The sequence below is a fragment of the Nelumbo lutea genome, chromosome 7 (genome assembly GCF_056320005.1).
Source record: "Nelumbo lutea isolate HS-2025 chromosome 7, American lotus-T2T, whole genome shotgun sequence".
In the NCBI taxonomy this organism is placed as follows: domain Eukaryota; kingdom Viridiplantae; phylum Streptophyta; class Magnoliopsida; order Proteales; family Nelumbonaceae; genus Nelumbo; species Nelumbo lutea.
In genome coordinates this window covers 16247237-16272197 of record NC_142690.1, presented here as the reverse complement: position 1 = coordinate 16272197, position 24961 = coordinate 16247237, and the positions used below count along the sequence as shown (strand labels likewise).

Sequence of the window (24961 nt, the reverse complement as noted above, 5' to 3'; positions counted from 1 at the left end):
TTCAACGGTTGAAGCCTTTCAACGTCCAAGCCTCCCAAATTGAGATACTTGAACTGGTTGAGCAAGCCTTCTTGTTGAAAGTCGAAGCTTGGATAAAGTTGAGACTTGAGAATTGGAGAATGCAGAATCAGACAACCAGCTAATAAGAATTTCTCAAATTGCAGATAATTGAGAATATATGAATATGAGAGAGAGAGAGAGAGAGAGAGAGAGAATTGTTGAATTGGTGTGATGAGAATGGTGGAGGATAGGGCTATTTATAGGAATTGAACATAATTCAATTGCCCAATGTACCCAAAAAATTATATGTTATTTAGTTATTGAGAGGGATATTTTGGTCATTATAAAGTTATTTATAACTTTATCTAAAATGCCCCCTAAACTAGTTGTTATATAGTTGTTGGGGGGCATGTATATCATTATTCAACCCCTCATAAGCAAAATACACAAATACCCCCCTAATAATGGCTGTTTATAGCTATTGGGCCCCTTCAGAGGGGGGGGGGGGGGGCAACAGCTATATTCCTAGACAGGCCAAGTGCAGCCCACTATGGGCCTGACATAGCTCGTGGACCTTTGTGCCATGCCATGCTGGGCCACGGGTGGCCTGGCCCGATTTATACCTCTACCCTCAACCCATACAACAAAACGATTCTCTCCAACTCAAATCCACCCCATGGAACGCTTAGGAGGAAAAAGAAACGTAAACAATAAATGATATCAGTAAAACAGGAAACTTATAAATAATCTTCACGAAGCAGCTTTTTCATGTCATTTGGAACATTCTGCAATGAGCTCAACAACTGAAACGCCCCATCGTCTATCCATGTCCTTTGCCAGAAATCTGCAAAACAGTTTCTTTCCCCAAAAGTATGACTAAAATGAAGATACATACCTAAACCTCCTTATTTAATCCTTGAAAGCTCAAAATTGGACTTGGATACCTGATTTGAAGAATTTATACTTAAAGGCCAGGTCCTTAGGCCAAACTCACTCAAATTAATGCTTAAGCTTAACTTGATTGCACCCCCTATATGTGTATAATCGTTAATTAATGCATTGCAAGGTTCAAAATATCAATCTGCTGATATCAATGCCTTTTTTTTTTTTTCAAAACCTGTTCAGGGGACTGATTTAGGGCTCCTCCACCCCCTGAACCGGTCAGACCTGATAAATCCACTTTAGGGGTGTATCAAGGTACCAAAACCGATCAGACCTGATACATCCACTCTAGGGGTGTATCAGGAAGGTACCAAAACAATACGTATCAGTCGATATGGGCCAATATCGATAGTTTGAACCTTATGCATACTTAATTGAATATCCATCACTAAAACTTTAGCCACCTTAAATACCCCTTTAATCTTTACACTTGCATTCACGCCAGACAATTAAACACTTTAGTTCATTTTGTTTTCTTCTCTCCACTATCTGCTCTCTCATCTTTCACATGCCCCTCAACTAGTATTTGATAAATGCTAATTCCATTCTCATGAGTAGGATTGGGGAACTAGTCTTTGCTTCAATTTACATGTATAATGCATTCAAGGAAAATATTAACATGAATTATTAAAACTTGAAAAGTCAATTTCATTCCTCATGATATTTGATGTAACACTACCCAAATGAAAAATTGAATTCATATAGCCCGTATAAATTCATTTTGAGAATAACATCAATCCGACGCTATTCTCCCCAGATCTCTAGTTCTGCTCTAACTAGACTCATCTCTTGGATGCAAATACATCAAACATATGATGGACAAAGCAGGCTCCACGTTATCTGTCAAATAAAACCCAACTATGTTTCTTTTGAAGCAGCAGCAAACAAATTCTCAATTCAGAATACCAACATAGTTGAAACAAAACCACAAGAGATTTTCCATTTCATCAGAAAACGTAAATTTACTAATCTTTATGTCATTTTCATCAGAAAACAAACTCCTTTTGGGTGCTAAATCTGGTTTTGGCATTAAATCAAACAAATTCTATACAATTTTCGAATATTTCTTTATAGAAGCTCAACCCTGCACACAAAAATACATTCTGAACCCATTCTCTACATGCTAATACGAAAACAAATTCATCAGGCTAAATGGAAGTATTACACCATTTATTCTAACTAGAGATTTCAATAGCCTTCACTTCAGGCCTTCTCATCTCTTCCTTAGGAACAGTTATAGTAAGAACCCCATTCTCCATCGTCGCCTTCACCTGGTCCACCTTGGCATTCTCCGGCAACCTGAACCGACGAAGGAACTTGCCGCTGCTGCGTTCGATGCGGTGCCACTTATCGCTCTTCTCTTCGTGTTCTCTGTTGCGCTCTCCACTGACTTGTAAGACTCTATCTTCTTCCAGTTCGACTTTCACTTCTTCCTTCTTGAGCCCAGGAAGGTCAGCTTTGAAGACATGGGCTTCTGAGGTCTCCTTCCAATCGATGCGTGCATTGGCGAATGCTGCCGTCTCAGTTGTGAATTGAGGGCTGGTGAGAGCACTGCCGAAGGTGAAGCCTTGGAATGGATCCCAGATATCCATAGAGAAGGGATCGAAGATGTTGCTTCGTCGGCCACCGAATATGCTAGGGACGATCGACATATCAGTTTCTGGGTTTCTGTTGAAAACGGAGAAATTAGTGACAGAGAGAGAGATTGAAACGCTTGCTAATGCTAGCTAGCAACTATGAGCGGAAGCCTTTGAATTTGAAGTGTGCCGGAAAATTTCACGATGCAGGGGTGGTGGGGCTCGTTCTGTATTTATAAAGAAGAAGAGGAAGACTCTCGTAATTTTGAGAAATTTCTGTATATGTTTCCAGATTTTCGTATTTTTTAGGAACATTCTCGCTCCTTCTCGTCAATCACGAACGCTCGCGAAGAAAAACATGGGGCCAACCGATACCAAAGGGGCAATTGGGCTTCTACAGTGATACAAATACAGCTCGAATATTTTACATGGATTTCAATTTTAGGCCCATTTATAATTTGATATGGGCCCAATGAATCAAGTCGAAGCCCACACAACATAGAACTAATATACTACTTCTCATCTGGTCACATCATTATACTACTTCATCTGGTCCACAGGTCCAACCCTCAGGTTATCTGGTTCGACCATTTCACTCGCTCAAATTTGAATTGTAACATAACAACAAACAGCAAGTAATAAATGGTTACAGTCATCTTTTTATACCTATTTTAAATAAAGAATAAGCTTAGAATAGTATATATGGCTCGGTTCATAAGGGGCAAGTGGGCAACCATCCCATAAACTCTAAGCTCTTTTATCTACTAGATCCCCTGTGCAGATAATCTCATTTCTTAATGGGCTCAGTTAAGCTTGGCACAACTCATTAAGGGGGAGTTGTTTTTTTTCTTGTCTGGGCTTAAAAAAACAGATTCTATACCTGATTTAGAAAAAAAAAAAAAAGCATTGATTTCAAAAACAAAAACATAGAAAACATGCTCTTGGTTCTGTGAAGTATTTCTTGTTTCCAAATCGGAAACCATGAATGTTTTATTGAATTGGTGGTTTTAAAAATACATATTCTCTTGTTTGATATTATGTTTCATAAGACAAATAATAATTTTGATTAGATGAGTATATAGAATATTATGATCAGTGCAAAATAAAATTTTGGGTAAATTACAAAGACCCTTGTACCATGGAGTTGGTGATTAATACTCCCTAAGCTTTCACTTTGTGAGAAATGCCCCTTGGGTAAAAAAAGTTCTTATTCAGCTGTTCTAAAATTTTTAAACATCCAAACTACCCATTTTCTTATTCATTTGAACTATGACAAATACCCTAAAGTCGATGGGTTCAAAAGTTGGAAATGTACTGCTCATCAAGAAAGCGTCTGATACACACCAATAATTTTTGATAGGTAAAAAAAGTACAGTATTAACAAAAAGATGCAACAAACTGTTCAATACAAGAGGGAGGGAGGCTCCATAAGACAAACTCCCTTCTGAAAGCTTAGAAAGCTGAGCAAATTAATGAGCCGCCCAATTCATAGTTGTAGGAATATAAACAAATTTAACAGTATAACAAGACCTTTTAAGAGAACATATACAGTCATATATAACCAAGGTAGTTCCCACGAAAGAGACGGATAACCAGATTCCAAAAAAGAAACCACATTCTTTGCATCAAGAAGAATCAAAATACGCCTCCATTTGCTAGAACATCCCAGCAAAAGAGCCACAAAAACAGCAAAAAGTTCAGCTAGAACTGTGTTCCCTCCAAACCAACATAAAAGATTTGGAAGAATCAAAAACACATACCACAAGAAACTCCCAAATCAGAGATAACCCCCCCATGACATTTGATAATAACATCAAAGTCAGAGAACTGAGGGAGAAAACAAGTTAATCCTCCTGTCTGGAAGGAGGATTGAGAGTGATAATGGAGAGCCTTGAGGGTGGAGTTGGGATTGTGTGACATAGACATATGCTAAATAGCAGAGAAGTGAAAACATGTTCTATATTTTGTAGCTTTGTAGGCAATTTTTTGTTGATTGCAAGAACAAAGTAGTTTCTCAGAATCAAACTGAATGTGTTTTCACTTTATACTTTCAAAAGGTACACATTCTAGATCGTTTTTATGTTTTTTGCCAGCATGGCATTTCTTTTATTTTCTTCTTTTGATAGGTAAGAGATACACATTCAATTTGGCCAGATAATGGGTCAACCAGTCCAACCTGCATTCCATTTTACTCCTTCCAAACAAACAATCTCCCCTCTACTTCCATTTTATCTTATCATTTATAAATGGGGAGCTGTCAAATCTCAAGTGTCAATTGGTCAGGTCAGGGTAAACTCAAAATCTGACACTATAAGTAAATGTGCAGAATGCAGAACTAGTTCTCACCTAGTTGCTAAAAAGAAGAAAAAAAATCAAAAATACCTAAAGAGTTACCTCAAGGTACAGATGCAGACAAGAACTTTTTTGGGAGGATTACACTACCCCAGGAGATGATGTTTTTTTGGTAACTTCCAGGAGATTGCCCATGTTCTATAACACAAAAGCTATCCTAGTATTACATATACTGCTAGTAAGAGTACTTGCAATTCCATTGTTCTTCCTAGTGCATTGTGGTAGGCACCAGCAAAACTAGATGCCACATTTCCTTTAACACCCATGTTCTTATGAAGATTAATCCAGTAATGTACCACTGAAAGGTGAAACAACATAAATTTGCTTGTAGAAGATATCCTGAAAATTATTTTGATATGAAAAGTTGAATTCATATATAACATGTAAGAAACATTTTGAAAATAATATCAATCCTAAGCTATCCTCCCTATATCTCTCATATTGTTCATACTAAATACTTGTGCAATAACGTATGGACAGCACTCAAGCACAATGTTCTCTTGGAACCGTCTTCTTCCACTTAAATCCCATGTTTAAACATCATTAAAGAGATTTCAAGGTACCCGCAACAAATCTGCCATCCCTTTGTATTACTGCTAAAACAATAAGAACAAGACAGAATTACAACATGACCAAGTACGCAGAAAGGTTTCTAAATATGCAGATGTGTAATCCTTTTGAGGAAGCAGATATGGTTCAAGTCAATGACTATTCTTACAGATAAGGTTTACTACCAAATGCTGCTTATTCATCACAAACGCACCTAATGCATAAGAACTGACCTTTAAAATCTTTAGACAGGAAGGAAATCAAGAATTCACCATCATCATGACCAGAAAATTGCAGCCCCAAAAGATTATTACTTCTATGATCTGACTTTTCTCAGCCATGAAAGGAAGCAGTTCCAATTTCCACTTCTATCAATCATACTGCAATTCTCTGAAATTCATAACACAATTCTGAGCTTAAATAGCTCCTCTCTGAGTTACGCAATTTTTCTCCTAGATGCAAAGGACATGGTTCTGAACTGACCCTAAAACAATCTTGTCCTTATGAACATGTTCCAGAGGAAATACTTGATTGAACAAAACTTCTAACTATAGGAAGCAAAGGCCATGAGCATTTTTCATATAGCATTTACTGCATCAGGCATGACGCCATTTCAGTCTTAGTAGTTGGTGCAATTCTCTAATTCCTAAACAAACCGAAGTCATACTAATAAGCACTGAATACAAAGATGAATTATTTAAATGTAAGTGCAACAATATATGAGAGTCCATAAAGGTTACAGATCTTCTCCTAGTTCCATCGGAAGAAAACAATTAATGATTGAAGCTACAAAAATCCTCAATTGCATAGAAAAATAACACAATTGAACTGAAGCAACTATATCACTTTTCCATTTTATATATAAAAAAAAAATTGAATGGTAAATTTGGTTAAACATTAGATCAAACAAGTTCTATACAATTTATATGTTTTTCTATTCATGCTGAATCCTGCACATAAAACATCATCTCACGCCATTTGGTAAATGCTACAATGCATTATCACGCTAAATGGAAGTATTACACCGTTTATCCTAACAAGAGATTTCTATAGCCTTCATTCAGGCTTTTTTGTCTCTTCCTTTGGAACAGTTATGGTAAGAACTCCATTCTCCATCGCCGCTTTCACCTGGTCCACCTTGGCATTCTCCGGCAACCGGAACCGGCGAAGGAACTTGCCGCTGCTGCGTTCGACGCGGTGCCACTTATCGTTCTTTTCTTTGTGTTCTCTACTGCGCTCCCCACTGATTTGTAAGACTCTACCTTCTTCCAGTTCGACTTTCACTTCTTCCTTCTTGAGCCCAGGATGGTCAGCTTTGAAGACATGGGCTTCTGGAGTCTCCTTCCAATCGATGCGGGCATTGGCGAATGCTGCTGTCTCAGTTGTGAATTGAGGGCTGGTGAGAGCACTGCCGAAGGTGAAGTCTTGGAATGGATCCCAGATATCCATAGAGAAGGGATCGAAGATGTTGCTTCGTCGGCCACCAAAGATGCTTGGGATGATCGACATCTTTACTTCTGGATTTCTATTGAAAATGGAGAAGATAATCACAGTCACAGAGAGATCGAAACGCTTACTAGCTGGTAACTATGAGCGGAAAGAGAGCTGGATTTTCACGATGCAGAAGTGGTGGGATGCGTTCGGTATTTATGGAGAAGAGGAGGAAGACTGTCGTAATTTTGGGAAATTTCTGCATGTCTCTAGACTGCATGTCTCTAGATTTTCGTATTAGGAATAATGGGAAAATTCTCGCTCCTTCTCACCGATAGCGAACGCTCGCTCGCGAGAAAAAATATGGGGCCCACCATAATTGCTTCCCGTGATACAGATGGATATTTTACATGGATTTGAATTTTAGGCCCATTTATAATCTCAAACTAGTGATCCATAAGTACGTGGAATCGGTAATATTAAATTTACGATTTGGAATAATATTGTTAAATTTATATTTATTAATATTTTAAACAATTATTAAAATTTCAAAAAATATTTTTCAATAATTATTAAAAAATGGATAGCTTTTTTTTTTTTTGTTATGATAATTAGAGGATTGATGATTAATGAGATTGATAGAATGTAGTCAAAGTGGTTGTGAATAATTATTTTTGCATTTTGAGCATTATTTTATGAATGGATTGAAAATGGTAGTAGTGGGTTGTGAGATTTAACTATAACTTTCACGTGTTTAGTTTTCCAGAAAAATGAAAAGAACATGAATCTGAATGGTGGAGGGCTGTAACGTGGTAGTGGGTTATGAGCTTTAACTGAAATTTCTTAAAAATTATCACATGTCTAGTTTTTTAGGAAATCAGAAATCTACTTGTCTAAATTGTGGTAGCCGGGTGTGAGCTTTAACAACTTCTTAAAAAATGACATGTGTCTAAATTTAAGAAAACCAAGTGTCTGAATGGTAGGGGCTATAACCTTAAAGCCTTCTTTTAATTTATATATTTTATTTGAGTTTCACTATTTACTTAATAATTTTATTTATATTTAAATTAAGAAATTGAATTACAAAGATTTAGCTAATGAATGGCCCCATACTATGTATAGGAAAATTCACTAAAGTTTGATTTCCAACATTTGTATTAATTATTTAGTCATTTTTAATTAATTTTTTATTATTTTCATTTATTAAATTTTAATCATTTTAAGCTAATTCATTATTTAATAAATTTGTAATAGTTTAAGCACATTTACGAATTTTTAATCTATCTTAGTAGTTAATTAATATTTTTTGTTATTTAATAATATTATTAACTATTTTAGCAATCAATGAAATATTCATTTAAGATTATTCCTTTTATAATATTGACTTAATTAATTATTAAAAGAATACTATTATTTTTAATTAGTGATTTTTATAATTGTTATTATTGTTCTTATTAATAATGATTATTATTGTAAAGCAAATTGGTTTCCAACCAGGTATAACAATTATTTCTTCTATGCATTTATGAATAATCAATGATGATTATTATTAATATTATTATTTATTATTTATAAATATTGATAACTAATTAATGTTTACAAAAGAAGTAGTGGGACCCAGTTTTCTCAGTTGAACCGTTGTCTTCTCAGGCAACGGTTTGTGCGAAACTCGACCATCAGCGACGTCATCAACAATGATAGTATGACCTTCCCGGCCACTGGAGGCCACCCATAAGTGATCGCCGGTGGTTGACGATCTCATCTAACCTTAAATAAGAGACAGTGGTTGCTTGTATTTAAAAAAAAAAACACCTCGTATCTGGCCTCCTATACACTGGTCGTATGAACTTCCCGGCCACCAGCAACCACCCATAAGTGATTGCCCATGGCCAACGATCTCATGTAACATTAAGAACAACCGGTATTCGTTTGTATTAAAAAAACAAACGGCTCAGATTCTACCTTCTTCTCAGGCATGGATTTACAACAGAGCCGCCATATTCTACCTTCATATGATCCTCCCGGCCACTGGTGTTAACCCATAACTGATTACCAGTGGTCGGCGATCTCATATACATTATAATAGTAGTTGTTGGTCGATAGTAATAAAAAACAAAAACATCTGGTTTTCTTCTCAGAGGGCCCTATTTTCTCCGGTAATGATTTGGGCTAAATTTTAACAAGGTTACAGGGCCGACTATTGCTATTTGCTATGCCCCTCTTGGCTACCAGCGGGTCACATAGAAGTTTGTTGGTAGCAGTTTTGATGCAGCGGTGCTGTTGAGTTTGTTGGAACAAATGTTTTGACATATATTTTTTTCATGAGATAGAATTCATGAGACAAAGATTGCGAAAACAGAGTTCAACGTGATAAAATAAATGAAACACAAAATTGAAATATGTTTGCCAAAACTGAAACTGAAAACTCTATACATATAAGATAAAGGAGATGAAATGTAAAATTACCTAAGTGGTTGAAGTTGCAAACATCCAAGTAAGAATTCCAATGAAGTGAACTTTTTGGAGAAGATCGTATGCAAAGACTGTGGAGACTGGAGTAGAATTTAGAGTTTGAAACTGATAGATTGAATGAGAATGTAGGTTTCTGGACGTGACTTGGAGTCTAACATGTACGTGGGGATGAGTTGGTTGCAACAGAATTTTTTAATTTGTCTCCTAAAATTAAGTTCTCATAATATATATGGGTTTGAAAAGAGAGGCATTGGAGGAGGGCCATGTGTCTCATTGAGTAAGGCTTTTTGACATGAAAACCTTCCTATGTATATATATTTCATCTGGTCCAGGGTCCAACCGTCAGATTATCTGGTTCGACCATTTCACTCGCTCCAATGAGAATTGCTAGTCTATAACAAAACAACAAAATAAATGGTTACAGACTTGTCTTTGTAAACCTATTTTAAATAAAGAAAAGAATAAGCTTAAAATAGTCACAAGGGGCAACCGTCCTAGCTGCTAGTTCCCTGTGCAAATAATCTCATTTCCTAATGCTTTTATTGAATTGGTGGTTTTAAAAATACATTTTCTTTTTATTTGAAAATTGAAATTATGTTTCACAAGGCACAAATAACGATTCTGATTGAATGGATACTACTACTACTAGCATGGTTTTCAAAACCAGACCGGACCAGAAAAAGTGGGAACAATCAATTCCGTTTTATTCTCCATAATTGTTATTTCGCCAAAAACTGTTGATTTGGTCAGTACACCGCTGATTTGGGCGGTCGAACTGTTCAATAGGTCTGATCGTTTTTTCTTTTTTCTTTTTTAATTTTTTGTTAAAACGGGCCATCTGTTCAGTTCGAACAGTCAGACCATTCAACCCAAGAACTGGACCCCTAACTAGTTCGTTGTTCGATTCAGTTTTAAAAACCTTTACTACTAGCTCACCTTTCTTATTTTAACATTTTACATTTTTATTAATTTATACATTTGGATTCAAATCCATTTAAATGTGGGTTGGTATGATCCATAAAAGCTTTGAACAAGTGCTAATTAGGACTATTTATCAAACCAATAAAACCAACCAAACGAATTAACCCAACTCAATTTGACTTGAGTTGGTCAGTTTTCTAGAATTTTTGATTAATTTTGGTTCTACAATTTCCCAATCCAATCATGTCAGGCGGGTTTTGGTTAGACCATTTGTAAATCGATCAAAATCAAACTAACCCAACCATAAATCTATATTAATATTTTATATTTTTAAATTTAAATTTTTAATCTACACCACATGCCTCTTTCCTTATCCAGTACTTTGCATGTGTAATAACTTATGCATCTTTTAATTTTTTATCTTATATTTAATTAATAATATTTGTCTTACCATTACAATTGTTATTAGTTGGTATTCAAAATCAGAATTTTACTTTGTTATGTTTTTACTAATTTTAATATTCTAAATTGATTTATTGTTAATTATTTATCATGAATATTAATTCTCTATGTGTGTTATATATTTTTATATTATTTTAATTTTTTAGTCATTTTTTTTTTTTGAATTCACCCGTTAACTTTTTATTAATTTGTATTAGCTATATTTAAATTGATCAAATATTAAATTAATTTGTATTTTGCTTAACAACAAAAAATATTACTCTTGGCGGATCATCTCATAGTGTATCCAAGATACATACAATCAAAATAGAAGGCTAAGCCTGAACCACACCACACCCTACACAACACCTATATGGGTGGGTATGGTGTGGCGGATCATCTCATAGTGTATTTTCAATTACATTACACTACAGGTGTGGTGTAATGGAGAAATGTAATTAAGAATATATCATCAAATTTCTCATCCACACTATTTAATTCTATATTTTGTAAATTTATAGCAACTTTTTTGTTGATTGCAATAACAGAATTGTTTTCCAGAATCAAATTGAATGAGTTTTCACTTTATATTTCTAAAAGATATATATTCTATACGGCTTTTATGTCTTTTTTGTACCTGGCATTTCATTTTCTTTTTTTATTCTTTGGATGGGTGACTGGAAGGAAAACAATAATACACCATCATCATGACCAGAAAATTGCAGCTTATTGATACTTCTATGGTCTGATTTTTCTCAGCATATTCACTATTAATGTTCTTCAACCAGGTGTCCTCCTACTGGAATCCCCTCTGAAATTCATGACACAATTCTGAGCTTAGATAGCTCATCTGTGAGTTTCCCCTGGATGCTAAGGACATGGTTCTGAACTGGCCCTAAAATAATTTTGGCCTTATGAACATGTTCCAGAAGTAGGAAATACTTGATTGAACAAGACTTCTAACAATTTTTTAACAAACCGGAAAGCCAAACTAAGAAGCACTGAATACAAAGAAGGAAAACAATTAATGATTTTTTTTATCAGTAATGAAAACAATTAATGATAACACAATTGAACTGAAGCAATTATTATATCACTTTTCCATTTCATATAAAAAAACTGAACGCTAAAATTATTTAAACATTAGATCAAATAAGTTTTATACAATTTATATACTTTTCTATTCATGCTCAATCCTCCGCATAAAACATCGTCTTTCACCATTTTGTAATCTTACAATGCATTCATCAGACCAAATGGAAGTACTACACTATTTATTCTAACTAGAGATTTCAATAGCCTTCACTTCTGGCTTCTTTGTCTTTTCCTTTTCCTTTGGAACAGTTATAGTAATAACTCCATTCTTCATCGCCGCTTTCACCTGGTCCACCTTGGCATTCTCCGGCAACCGGAAACGACGAAGGAACTTGCCGCTGCTGCGTTCGATGTGGTGCCACTTATCGTTCTTCTCTTCGTGTTCTCTGTTGCGCTCTCCACTGATTTGTAAGACCCTACCTTCTTCCATTTCGACTTTTACTTCTTCCTTTTTCAGGCCAGGAAGGTCAGCTTTGAAGACATGGGCTTCTGGAGTCTCCTTCCAATCGATGCGGGCATTAGCGAATGCTGCCGCTTCGGTTGAGAATTGAGGGGTTCTGAGAGCATTGCCGAAGGTGAAGTCCTGGAATGGATCCCAAATGTCCACAGAGAAAGGATCGAAGATGTTGCTTCGTCGGCCTCCGAAAACGCTTGGGATGATCGACATCTCTGCTTCAGGGTTTCTGTTTGAAATGGATAAAATAAAAATAGTCAAGAGATATTGGAAACGCTTGCTAACTACGAGCGGAAGCCTTTGAATTTGCAGAGTGCTGGAAGATTTCACCGTTTCACGATGCAGAGATGGGGGGATGCATTCGGTATTTATAGAGAAGAAGTGGAAGCCTCTCGTAATTTAGGAATATTTCTGTATGCTTCGAGACTTTAACAATTCGGGAACATTCTATGATTCGAGTTCCTCTTTTTTCCCTGAGCCAACGTTCTAGCTCCTTCTCAGGTCTCACCAATCACGAACGCACGCGAATATATCATATATGCCCATTTGGCAGGGCTTTCACTGAGCGGCTTCTGGCTTTGCACGGTGGGCCCGATGCACCCGGAAAGCTCAAGTAGCTTTCACTCGGTGCAGATACTAGGGGTGAGCATTATTCCGTCAAAATTTTGGTTTTAATTTTTTTGAGTTTTGAGTAATTCGGTTCAGTTAATTCGCTTTTTAGAAATTTTAGTTTTTGGTTTTACTTTTCAGAGTTAGAAATTCAGTTAACTGAAAAAATCGAATTAATTGAAATTTATTATATAATATATAATATATTTTATAGGTTATAATATATGATATATAATATACAATATACAACATAGAATATATAATATGCTATATATTTATCTATTAATGTATTATATATAATATGTTATAATGAAATTCAATTTCATATATATATTATAAGTTATAATATAATATATATATATATATATATATATATTAAATTCGATTTTTAATCGAAAATCAAATAAAAAATTTTGGTTTCAGTTATTTCGGTTTTCTTGTAATTTGATTTTGATTTATTTGGTTTAGTTTTTAACTGAATAAATCGAATGTTCACTCCTACCAATGACCATCCAATGAAACTTCTCATTCTAATAGCTTCTTTAAAGCCGCTCTCAATTAGACTTGTTCATGGGCCAGGTAGCTAGACCGCCTGGCATGCGCCTTGGTTGGACTTGGACATGTAGTTAGGCCCACAGGCCCAAAACACCAAGCCCGATTGTGTTTTAGGCCGGGCTCGGGATTTGTCAAAAAAACCCTACTTGATTAATTTATATAATATAAAATATATAATATTTATTAATAATTTAATATATACCATTTTTTTCTTTATAATTTTTTTCTCTCTCTCTCTCTCTCTCTCTCAGCAATAATAGCGGTATGACCTTTAGGCTTTGGGCTCGGGCCTAGGCTCAGGCTTCGGGCTTTTTATGAGACTTAGGCTCGAGCCTTAAAAAAATCTATTAATGAAGAGTGAAAGCCTGACCTGACATGACCCATAAACATGTATGCTCTCAATCAACCCTTTAGGTCTATTTGTGTTCTGATATGGGTCCAATCACCAATGAATGAGTCTAAACCCACATAAGGCACAACAAATATAAGGGATGTATGTCTCTGGTTCCATCATTTATCCTACCTCATCTGGTTCATAGGTCCAAACGTTTGATTATCTGGTTCAACCATTCCCCCATTCAAATAAAAATTGTAATAAAACAACAAAAAACAAGTAATTGTTGGTTATAGATCATCTTTCAGAACTAATTTAAATAAAAAATAAGCATAGGTCTTTATTTAGGTAAAACCTTTCAAAACAATGGAAAGGAAAGGTAGGAAAACCAAACACAGCCCAAGGAAGTGTTTGATATCGCACGCCCTGTATCAGGCGTATTGTATTGTATCAGTAACTTTCCGAAACCCTAAATAAAGAATGTTTTGGAATTTGACCACTTTCAGGGGTAGACAAGCTTAAAAGGCTAAAACCGACCTTTGAAATAATTTAAAAAACAACAAAAAAAGTTATTAAGTATTGAAACACTCGATACGCCTGTTACTACATATTGGGCATATTGATACTTTAAACCATGGTTATGAGTATTAAAACAAAGGTTTCATAGTGGGTTTTCCTTGTTGTATGGTGAATTTCTTGTTTCCAAAGCTGAAACTAGAAACGTTTTCTTGAATTTCTAATTTTAAAAACATATGTTCTCTAGTATTTGATATTATATTTCAGCACAAATGGTGGTTTTGGTTAAATGAATACCAAGTTCATCTTTCTTCTTTCTATTATTTCTTCTTTATTTTTATACATTGTTTCCAAATCCATTTAAATGTGGGTTGGTAGGAGAAGAAAAACTTTAAATCAGTAATCCTGTGTTTGGGAAAAAATGCAAATGGAGTGTAAATCTTGCTTCAGGGTAAATTTGCACTCAGGTTCACTTTTACCTGTATTTGGTAACATTACATTTATGATTGACAAATAACAATCAATCCATAATTACATTGATAATAAATGTAAAAGTATACCAATAAAAAAGAAGTAAATTTGCATTCAAGTGGGCTTTTGATAAAAAAAAAAAGTATATGCTTTATTGGAATTCATGTTTGCATCCATTACAGTTAAAAGTCTGTTTGGTAAGAAGTAAATTTGTAAGTGCAAAAATAACCCAATTTTGTAATTTAAATGAATAATTTTATACTCTACATATTTGCATTCAGACTTATTTGCATTTTTTCCAAACGCAGCTTAATAAGGTGTATAGAACAAAATTGTTTTATTTTTAATAACATTTTTTTTGTTGGTTGAAAGAACACAATTATTTTTTCAGAATAAAATCAAAAGCCTTTTCACTTTATTTTTAAAAGATGCACACTTAAGAGCGTGGTAATGTTTTTTTGCCAAAATGATATTTCCTTTTCTATTCTTTTATTTCTCTTGGTAAAAACAAACTTCTATTTAACTATAGCTTCAAAGTTGAAAATATTTACAAGCCAACTAAGAGGGACGACTTGCCAGCAAAAATAAATCACAACCATGTTGCCCTGTCTAGTATCGGGTTTAATCACAACAGAAGTAGTCAGGGTAAAGAGTAAGGGTTCACTTAGTTTGTAGTTGGAATCGGAATCCCGAAAATCAGAATCCTATTCCCTTATCTGTTTGGTTTAGATAGGAATCAGAATCGGATTCTATAAGATATGTACAAATCTCGAGAAAGATTGGATAAAGCGAGATAAGATTTGAGAGGGTTTTAAAGTCACTCACTCACCTCTTTTTTTTTTTTTGCTGAAATGAGATTCGCAATCTTAAGGGGAGGCTGGAATGGCTATTCCCTCAAATGTGGGAATATCATTCCTCCAAGAATAAAAATCAAAATCCCATTCTGCCCAACCAAACAGTTGGAACCATTCTGATTTTGATTCCAAATCCCTATTCCATTGATCGAAACAGACCCTAAAGTCAGAATATAGAGAGATTCAATAGAGTCTAATACATTTCTACAAGATCAGGGCTAGCAAACTAGCTATTTCCAAAACAACATTTTTTTTTGAAAGGTCTTTCCAATTGAAGCTTTGCATTCCCTTGCTAACAATAAAAACAATGGAATATCAATTGAAGAACTTGAGTGGGCTCGTGTTGAGAAGTTGATAGAATTTGAATTGGCCCATTCCAAAAGCCTAGGCCCAGTGCTGTATACATTCTTTAAATTAGGTACTCAATTTGGGGTTAACTTTGGCTGTTGGGGGCCAACAGTCCTTCCTGTTGAGAGACTTTGTGGGTTGGGCATGTTCACTGCAATTCACCAAATTACAGGTTTACTCAAAATAAATCAATGGACAATTATTAAATTGTCCACTCTCATGATAACGTGTCCTAGAAACTCTCAACAAGGACTGTTGGCCCCCAACAGGCAAAGTTTTTCCCTCAATTTAGAGTTAGGTTTAGGAGAATATGATGGCTGTTCGGTGTTCAGCGGGCAGTGGAATCAATTATAAGGTTCCATGCCAATAAAAAAATACATGGCATCTGCACCTTATATAGTGGGACTCATAAATTTATTACTAGCGTGGAATTTGATTATTGGCTCCACAGCCCGCTGAACAGTCATTGTGTTCAGTTAATTCGAATTTCTCAATTTGATCTTCTACCATTTATTTTCTTTTTCTTCATCAAGGTTCAACGTATTCATACACCCAATACCATTTAGTTTATTCTACAAAAAAAAAAAAAAAAAAACCATTTAGTTTCTCTTTTAATTTCTCAAAATTGCTTCAAGGGACAATTTCAGGCATGTCTACCCCCTGATACTACTCAAAATCTGAAACATTTCATTATCAAAAAAAAAAAAAAAATCTGAAGCAATTCTTATTGGGGTTTCGGTGAACTGCAGATATGATACTTGTCGAAATTTTGAACCTTGCTCTTCATTATCTCCATTATCTGCTCTCCTCTGAAACCATGCCACTCAATTAGTGAATAGCTTCCTATTAGTACTTTGAAGTAGATTTCATTCCCTATGATATTAAAAGTAATGCTTCTCAAATTGTGATTTGTGATTGTAGAAATAGAGATCGCCTTTTTCCTTCGCGTCATTCTTGATGATACAAAAACTATAGAACCCAATGCAAAATATAGAACAAGTTCATATTTGCCACGTGTTTATTTGTAACTATGATATGGTTGTATGGACTCCTATTTAGGTTATGTTTGGTTTGAAGAAAAAGGTAGAGAAATGAAGTGAAAGACAGGAAAACTGATAAAATGTTTGTAAGGGTTTTCTTTACCTTTCCCTTCCTTTTTCTATATTTTCCTTCAAACCAAACATAGCCTTATAAAAGAAAAAATTTCACCTTTTGTCTCATTGTACTCATGAACAATGCAAATTTTGCATCCCAATAAAAGATGCAAAATTTGCACCACCTTTTTCCTACCATAGCACTCTCTCTCTCATGTAAAGTTGGGGTGAGGTGATTATGGGCCGGGCTGAGCCAGGTTTTGCACCAAGTCATTAATTATACTCTTGATGCAGACCGAGATCTTGTAATTGGGTCGGTTTGGTTTGGATCTGTCGGGTCTGCCTGACCATTTGATAGCCCTGTCACTATGTCCAATTTTATTCCTCCCAAACACATAAAACAAAGTAAAACTTGGCAAAAGATGCATGTTTACCATATAAAAGAAAACAAAAGGAAACGAGGCAAACCAGATTCAATTCCCATTTTCACTCCCGTACATTTGCAGCAATTTGCAGTTCAAACAAACAAGTCTTTATCAAAAAAAATTGAATGATCATTCATATGCACCAACAACTGCATATAAAAACAAAGGGAAGATAGAACTCTTTTCCAACTCTTTAGTAGAAGTCATTTAGCTTATACCTCCAAATAACAGTAGGTTCATGTGGAGAGATACCCTCCTGGTGAAAAAGGAAAAAGAAAGAAAGCAAGCAAGAAAGAAAACCTAAAGGCTATATTTGGTTTGAAAGAAATAAGAGAGGAACAGAAAATTGATAGACAATTTAAAATCTCTCTCTCATTTTCTGTCAACCCAAACACGGCCAAAGAGTTGCCTCAAGGTACAAATAGTAGACACATGAATATCACCTAAGCCCATAAGTACACATGTTTCAGACATCACCTGTAATTCGCAAGATATTAAACAAAACACTGCAAAGGAAAATGAGCCTTTAACCCTGAAGAAACAAAAAACCGAACTAGATTACTTGACACATACAACTCCAATGCTACAATCAAGGGAAAGATGGCTTTCTTGGTAACTTCCCAGAACTTGTCTATGCCCTACAACAACATGAGCTGCCATAATATATTACTACTACTGCTGGAAAGAGTACTTGCAACTCCGTTGTTCTTTCTATAGACTGAATGAAGCTTGAGGGGAACTCATTAATGGGATAGCCATAGCCTATCTCAACCAATCCCTTCTCTATAAATGTCTAGTTTGGAGGTTTTCGTCGTTGTTGTCGCCATTCAATTCTTGTTTCAATTATATAGGGTTGATTACATAAATTGTTAAATTATATATATATGAATGTTTAAATCATTTATTAGTATTTTTATTCAAGATTTTTTGGGTTTGCCTCTAATTCTTCTAATATCTTCAATTTATGAATCAAACATGCATATTAGGTTTTAGAATTTACATAACTTTTTTTTAGTTTTTTTTTTTTTTCGAAAATCAGTCAGGGGGTTGGTTTTAACCACATACCCCCTAAAAAATAATCAAAACCCCCAAAGCCTTGCATTTCTCTACTAGTGCATGCCAATACAATACGCTTTTGAACCTTGCTTGTAATAGTTCACTTTATCTAATAAGTGTTGTTGATATGGTGTCCTGTGCCCGTGACAAAATTATCTCAATCTAATTTCTCTCGTTTTATCACCTATTGGAACTATTTTCACTTTTCCAGATTCCTTTGAATGCCTTTATTTATAAACATGTATCCTTCCTAATTTTACCACTCATCAATTTAAAAAACTCGAATTTCTGTCTTAAAATGCCTGAGAGGTTTTATTTTACCTTATACCATTTCAAGCAACATGTCATATCGTTGGGTTCCACCTGATGCCTTCAAAGTTATAGAGTCAGATTGCCTTGATCAGGGTTCTCATAGGAAATCTTAACCCATCAGGGTTCGGGTTATGGTCTATTCAATTTTTAGTTTGTTATGTTATAATTTTCAATTTCTTTTAGGTTATGTTTGGTTTGAAGGAAAAGGTAGGGAAAGGAATGAAAAGGTAAGAAATCCCATACAAAGTTTGTAAAGTTTTTTCTACCTTTCCTTTCCTTTTCCTATTTTTTCCTTCAAACCAAACACAATGTTAATGTCTTTTATCCATTAACTTACCTCACATTGCCCCACTTCATGGATCATGGTTTTTAAAACTGACCCGGTGATCAAACCGGTCAGGGTTCCGGTTATTGGGTCCCGTTCTGACAAAAAAAATTTAAAAAATGATCGAAACTGTTCGAACAATTAATCGGCCGAATGAGCGATTTGCTGACCGAAATCAACGGTTTTAAGGAAAAATGGAGTGACCGGTTTTGAAAACCATGTCGTAGACCACAAAACCTGACCCATTGAGGCATTGGCATCCCTTCTCTTGTTGTAGATTATCATACTCTTCTTAGACTGCATTTGACATTCCTTATTTTAAGGACTTATCTCATTTTTTATAATTAAAAACTTAGTTTTAATAAATGCATTTTAACTGCAAAAAAAAAAAGATAAATCCTTAAAATAAGGAATGCCAAATCCAACCTTAGACGATTAGACCCTCTGTAAACTTCCTTAGAGCAAGGCACCACAAAGGAGAAACCCAGTTAATATCACCCATGATACACAGTTTACTTGAGAGAGAGAGAGAGAGAGAGCGCAACATTGAAGGGTCTATCAGTTGTTTCATCAGCTTTGATGTTGATGTAATTTGTTTTGACCGTGAGTTTTTTGCTTGTCAGCCTGGCCCTGAAGATGTAAACAGCTACTGCTTCTTAAAATTTTTTGCATGAACCAACACATCTTTCCTCTGCGCTTCTAATAAAAGAAAAAAGAAAATTGAAAACAAACCAAAGTAGATAAGAAAACAACACAAGTAAAAGTGTTGCTTGTTGCTTGGGCTTCACAATTAAACAGGATTAATTATTGCCATTTATGGAAGACGAAACCTGCAGTAGCTAACCAAACACACAACATTCTGTTTGCTGTACTTATCAATATTTCTTAATGTGGGCTGTACACAACTGCTGCTTTTTATATGATAAAAAACAATTAATCTAGAAATGTATAGTGAGATATTACAATACCTATGGTAGCCAATTGGCTTTGAATGTATAGATAATTGGGTTACTTGCATTTCTCTGATTTTTGGGTTAGGCCAATCTGTCCTTGACCTATGCTTGGTTCAACAAATGGCAGTTTCCTTTTTGTCGGCCCAATTCTCCTTTGTTTTATATCAATAATCAGGAACCATGTAAAAATTGGCAAAAGTATTAATACACCTAAAAAATTTTATTTTATTGTATGCATACAATTAGACAAAAAGGAGCAAATTAGTAGATATATTTTCTTTCTTATTAGAAAATTTGAAATTAAATGTTTATGGGTAGCTGCTAATCTGGTCCGAAGTTGGGCCCAGTTATTATTTGGTCTCAAATTTATAGACCCAATTTTGCCCTGCTGGTTTAAAGTTTGTAGAGACAGATCCTGCTAATCAGGGCCTCATACAATTGTGAGACTAAGAATGGAGATCTATTCTCCTCATTTAGACCTGTTTATGTGAATACTGTAAATGCTACAAATACCTTCACATCTCATATTGAAATTTGAAAGACAAGCATCCTCCACATGCATGTATAAAACAAAGAGTGAAATATCCATATTCCAAATCTTAATGCAAATCACTTTTTCGGTTTTTTCCTTGCTAGGCTGCATTTCTTATTTTAAGGATTTATCTTTTTTTTTTTACAATTAAAAATAACCGTAAAAACGAGATAAGTCCTTAAAATAAAGAATGCCAAATACAGCCTTATAACCCTTACTATTAATTCAGGTAGAAGGATAGCTACCTTAAAATTTTCAATTAAATGATAAAACAAGGCTGTGGGGACTGGGGAGGGATAAGCCTTATGTTGGAAAAATGGGGTCATTGAAAAAATGGGGTCACTCAGTTTTACTGAGTTTGCTGTTGCGTTACAAGCAAATCTGTTTCTAGGATACAACAGAGCCTTGGGCGAGAATCTGCAACATATAAAGTTGAAGAATTTCCAAAGAAACCTTATGTGAGACTGTAGCAGACCGGACTGAGAGAGAGAGAGAGAGAAAGTGGATTTCGAAAATGTGTGTTTTTGAAGTTTGATTCATGCTCTTTAAATAATTTATGAAGAGGTATGAAGAAAATATAGGTATTGGTTCAGAGAAGGCACCTTGAACAATCACAATTTCAAACATTGTGATTATTTAAAAAGTAGTTAACAGTTAATGACTATTAACTTTGAATTGTGCCTCTTGATCACACCTGATCGAATCATTACCGTTGATCTCATCAACGGTGATCAACGGTTAGCATTGCACCAAAACCAAAGTCGCCATTCGCGAGTCACGCGAGTGCGAGCAAAGTGCGCCTCTAAAGCACCTCATTGCGCCACACACACATACACGTGCGTTGTGTGGTATCAAACCCCCATACTATTCTCTACTATTTCTAAGGAGTGTAAATCAGCTCCTGTTAAAATACTAAAAACAAAGTTTATAATTTTTCAATGTGGAACAAGTTCAAAACTAGATTTTGCAAGAAAAAACTAATTTTTTAATCAAGTATATAAGTACAATTTCTCATGTAATTAAGCAATCAAACCTATTGGATTTAATCTCTTATGAGATTAAAATCCAACACTACAAGAAATAAGAGAAAATAAAACATAAAAAAGAAATCTCATGTGAGCGAGCGTGAGAATGGGGTTTGAACATGTGGATGGCCACTTTGTACAAAAAAAAAATACGTCTGGATGTATTCAATATACCTCTTCCAGGACCTATGTAGCTGGGATTAAAATTGGGCAATGGTCGTACTATATTTGGACATGTTAGAGAATTAAAGCATATTCAGGGACTTAACCTAAATGATGTCAGAACCTATTTTACCAAATGGTATAGTATTCCATGTTGTTGCTCCCATTATAATTAAATTAAATTTCGGTACAAGATGTGAATGGGTATGTATTCATTCACACTTCAAGCCCAATAAACTTTTACATGAGAAGATGTGTTATTGAATATAAAACCTATTCAACATTAGGCTGAATTTGAAAGGATTATAAATGCAAATATATAGAGTGTACAACTTTATATTTTGTATTATTTTATATGTATTTAAATTGTAGATATTTGCATTTAAACTGCTTCCAAATATATCAGGTTATTGAATAAGTTTTTCTAAATAAAAAACAATTTGTATTGCTTGTAGAGCTTCATCATTATGATACCTTATCTCATTCAGTCCTTGCTCGTCTTTTCAACTAAAAGAATATTGCTTAAAATTACTCTTTTACCCATCCACAGCTGCTCGACATTTATAGGCGATGCTATGGCAACTTAAAGCATTGGGACAATGGGCCGGGAGCAATTAACAAAATGTTCCGAATATGTGGTGTACATATATTGTCCTTAACTCTTTTGAAGTTGTAAAAAAGGAAGAGAATATTTTGTATCGGTAGTGACGCTCATTTACCAAATTCTAAGAAACTTTAGTTGCCAGCGGTACCATTTATCAATAATCAAGTAAATTTTGGGGATGTTTGGTTTCGTTGCCATTTTCTAAAACAATGATGCCTGTTCAAATCGGCATTTTATTTTTAGACAATATTTGGTTTAAAGGAAAAGATAAGGAAACTATACAAAGTTTGAAAATGTGTTCTTTACTTATCATTATATATATATATATTTTTTTTCCTTCAAGTCAAATACATCCTTAATGGTCTAAACTAGACCTGTTCATGGGCCGGGCCGGGTTTTTGTTCTTCATGAATGAAAATTTGTTAGGCCTGAGCCCGAGCCTGGCCCGACCAACAGGCCTACAATTTGGGCCCAAGCCCGGCCTTGATAAAAAGCTCAAAGCCCGAGCTTGAGCCCGAAGCCCGATTTCGCGATGACTGTAGTTGCGATTTCAACAGTGACCAGTTCGTGTCTGAGAGAGAGAGAGAGAGAGAGAGAGAACTCACCGCCGTTGCTGGTGCCTATATTCGCCGCCTCGTTGGTGCCTATATTCGTCGCCTCGCTGGTGACTGTAAGCTAAGTTTGCGGTGTCTGATATTTGTAAGCTGCGATTTCAACAGTGATCAGTTCGCGTATGAGATATATATATATATATATATATATATATATATATAGAGAGAGAGAGAGAGAGAGAGAGAGAGAAGAGGAACGGTGAATGAGAGGACTGAGGACTGAGGAGGATGTGAAGACTAAAGAGAAGAGAGGTTCGACTGGAAAGAGGTGAAAGAGGTGAAAGAGAAGAGGGGTTCGACTAGGGTTTTTTAACTTTAATCTATAGGTCGGGCCGAGCCGGGCTATTTTGGAAAATCCCGAGCCCGGCTCAAATTTATTGTGGGCCGGGCTTTTTGGCCCGAGGTTAAGCCCGTAGGCTCTTTTGCATATTCAAACCCGTCCAGGGGCCACATTTTTGTGAAAATACACAAAAAATATATATATACACACAACACCTAGAGAATTTAGAAATTCACCGTGTCCTATTTCATGTACACCCTGCCCTATATCCACCCCAAATCCCCTGTCAATTTGTGATATGAAATAAACAAACAGCCAAAAAAAATTCCAAAGTCGGTTCAATGACATCATTCCAAATTAAACAACTCAATAATTTCATAATAAAACAACTTGAACGTGCATACATCTTGTATGATAAACTGTAATATTTGAGAAGAGATGGATATTCTAGTAGGTCATTTAGAGGATTAAAATATTAATATATCGGTGTATCATACGCTTGGATACATCAATACAAGAATATTTTGAAAAACTTTAAAATAATATGTAGATCCTCTAATATTTAAAAATTTACAAAAAGTAAAAAAAATTAAAAGATATCGGTCATATCAACACACACCGATAATAGTTGAGGGTATCAGGCGCATTGATATTTTAATCGAAATACAGATCATTTGACAACAGTTGAAGTAGCTAATTTCAATGACTCGTAGTTGTCTAATGTACAAGTTATCAGGAATCAAGGTTGGATTGATTACTGTACCCGGTGGGTATCCACCCTCACCGATGGGGTTTAGGATTCTACAACCCGTACCGTATGAATTGGGTATGGTACATGGTTTTTAAAAATAAATTGGTGATTGAACTGGTCGCTGACCAAAATCAACAGTTTTGGAGGAAAATGGCTGATGGGCTCTTGGTTTTCTGGTCCAATCATCTGGTCCAGTTCGGTTTTGAAAACAATGGTATGGTATTAGACTAAACCTGATCCTCCCCGACCCATGTGTTGTTGGAAAGCATATAAATTTTATATACCAAATGCTGAATTTAATAATATTTGGAATTTCATGTAAAAGATAGTTGATAGTTCATGTGTTTTCTATATGTCTTAATCAAACAATTAAAAATTTTATTATTTATTTGTATTATTTTAATTATTTATTGCTCTTATATAATAATAAATAATAGGAAATTAGATATGGATTCTAAATCCAATTCATCCTATCCTTGAATTCGGGGAGAATAGGGTGGGAGGAAGGGTTTGCATTTTCAAATACAGATAGAATTTAGATTCTCAAAATCCAACCCACTAGGAGTTTAGAATTTACAAAACCCTCACTGAAAATACTCAGTTGCCATCCGTAAATCTAAGAAACTAATAAATCATCCTGTTCAACAACTTCAGCACCGAATCTAAAATAGGCCCACGTGTTCTTGCCCAACTTCAACTGTTCTAACACAAGGTAGATCGTAGGGCTGACGCGGATTGAGAGAATGACTAATGATTATGATTCAAATGTCTTGACCACGTGGCAGAAACACGTGGGGTCATGTTACAAGCTTTCCTATCGACCCGATTAAGGAAATCAGATAATGGGTGTAGTAGAGTATCAGTGGATTGTGTATTCGTGGAAGACAACAAGAGTAGTTGGACCAAAGAC

The 24961-nt window shown here is 35.1% G+C and overlaps 2 protein-coding genes and 1 pseudogene across 2 annotated transcripts; all 3 read right to left on the bottom strand.

The window, feature by feature from the left end:
• Positions 1–1944: 1944 nt before the first annotated feature.
• LOC148845326 (17.5 kDa class I heat shock protein-like) lies at positions 1945–2868 on the bottom strand. Its single transcript, XM_088952735.1, has one exon. The coding sequence runs from the start codon at positions 2592–2594 to the stop codon at positions 2118–2120; it is 477 nt and encodes a 158-aa protein (XP_088808861.1). The 5' UTR covers positions 2595–2868; the 3' UTR covers positions 1945–2117.
• Positions 2869–6293: 3425 nt separating this feature from the next.
• Positions 6294–7108, bottom strand: LOC148845325 (17.8 kDa class I heat shock protein-like; annotated as a pseudogene).
• A 4654-nt stretch (positions 7109–11762) lies between these two features.
• Positions 11763–12737, bottom strand: LOC148845324 (17.8 kDa class I heat shock protein-like). Its single transcript, XM_088952906.1, has one exon. It carries the CDS (start codon positions 12445–12447, stop codon positions 11965–11967), a length of 483 nt encoding a protein of 160 aa, XP_088809032.1. The 5' UTR covers positions 12448–12737; the 3' UTR covers positions 11763–11964.
• Positions 12738–24961: the final 12224 nt, after the last annotated feature.

Bases quoted from the DNA above. Each gene is read 5' to 3' on its own strand.
- LOC148845324 (XM_088952906.1), bottom strand. From the start codon at position 12,447: ATGTCGATCATCCCAAGCGTTTTCGGAGGCCGACGAAGCAACATCTTC.
- LOC148845326 (XM_088952735.1), bottom strand. From the start codon at position 2,594: ATGTCGATCGTCCCTAGCATATTCGGTGGCCGACGAAGCAACATCTTC.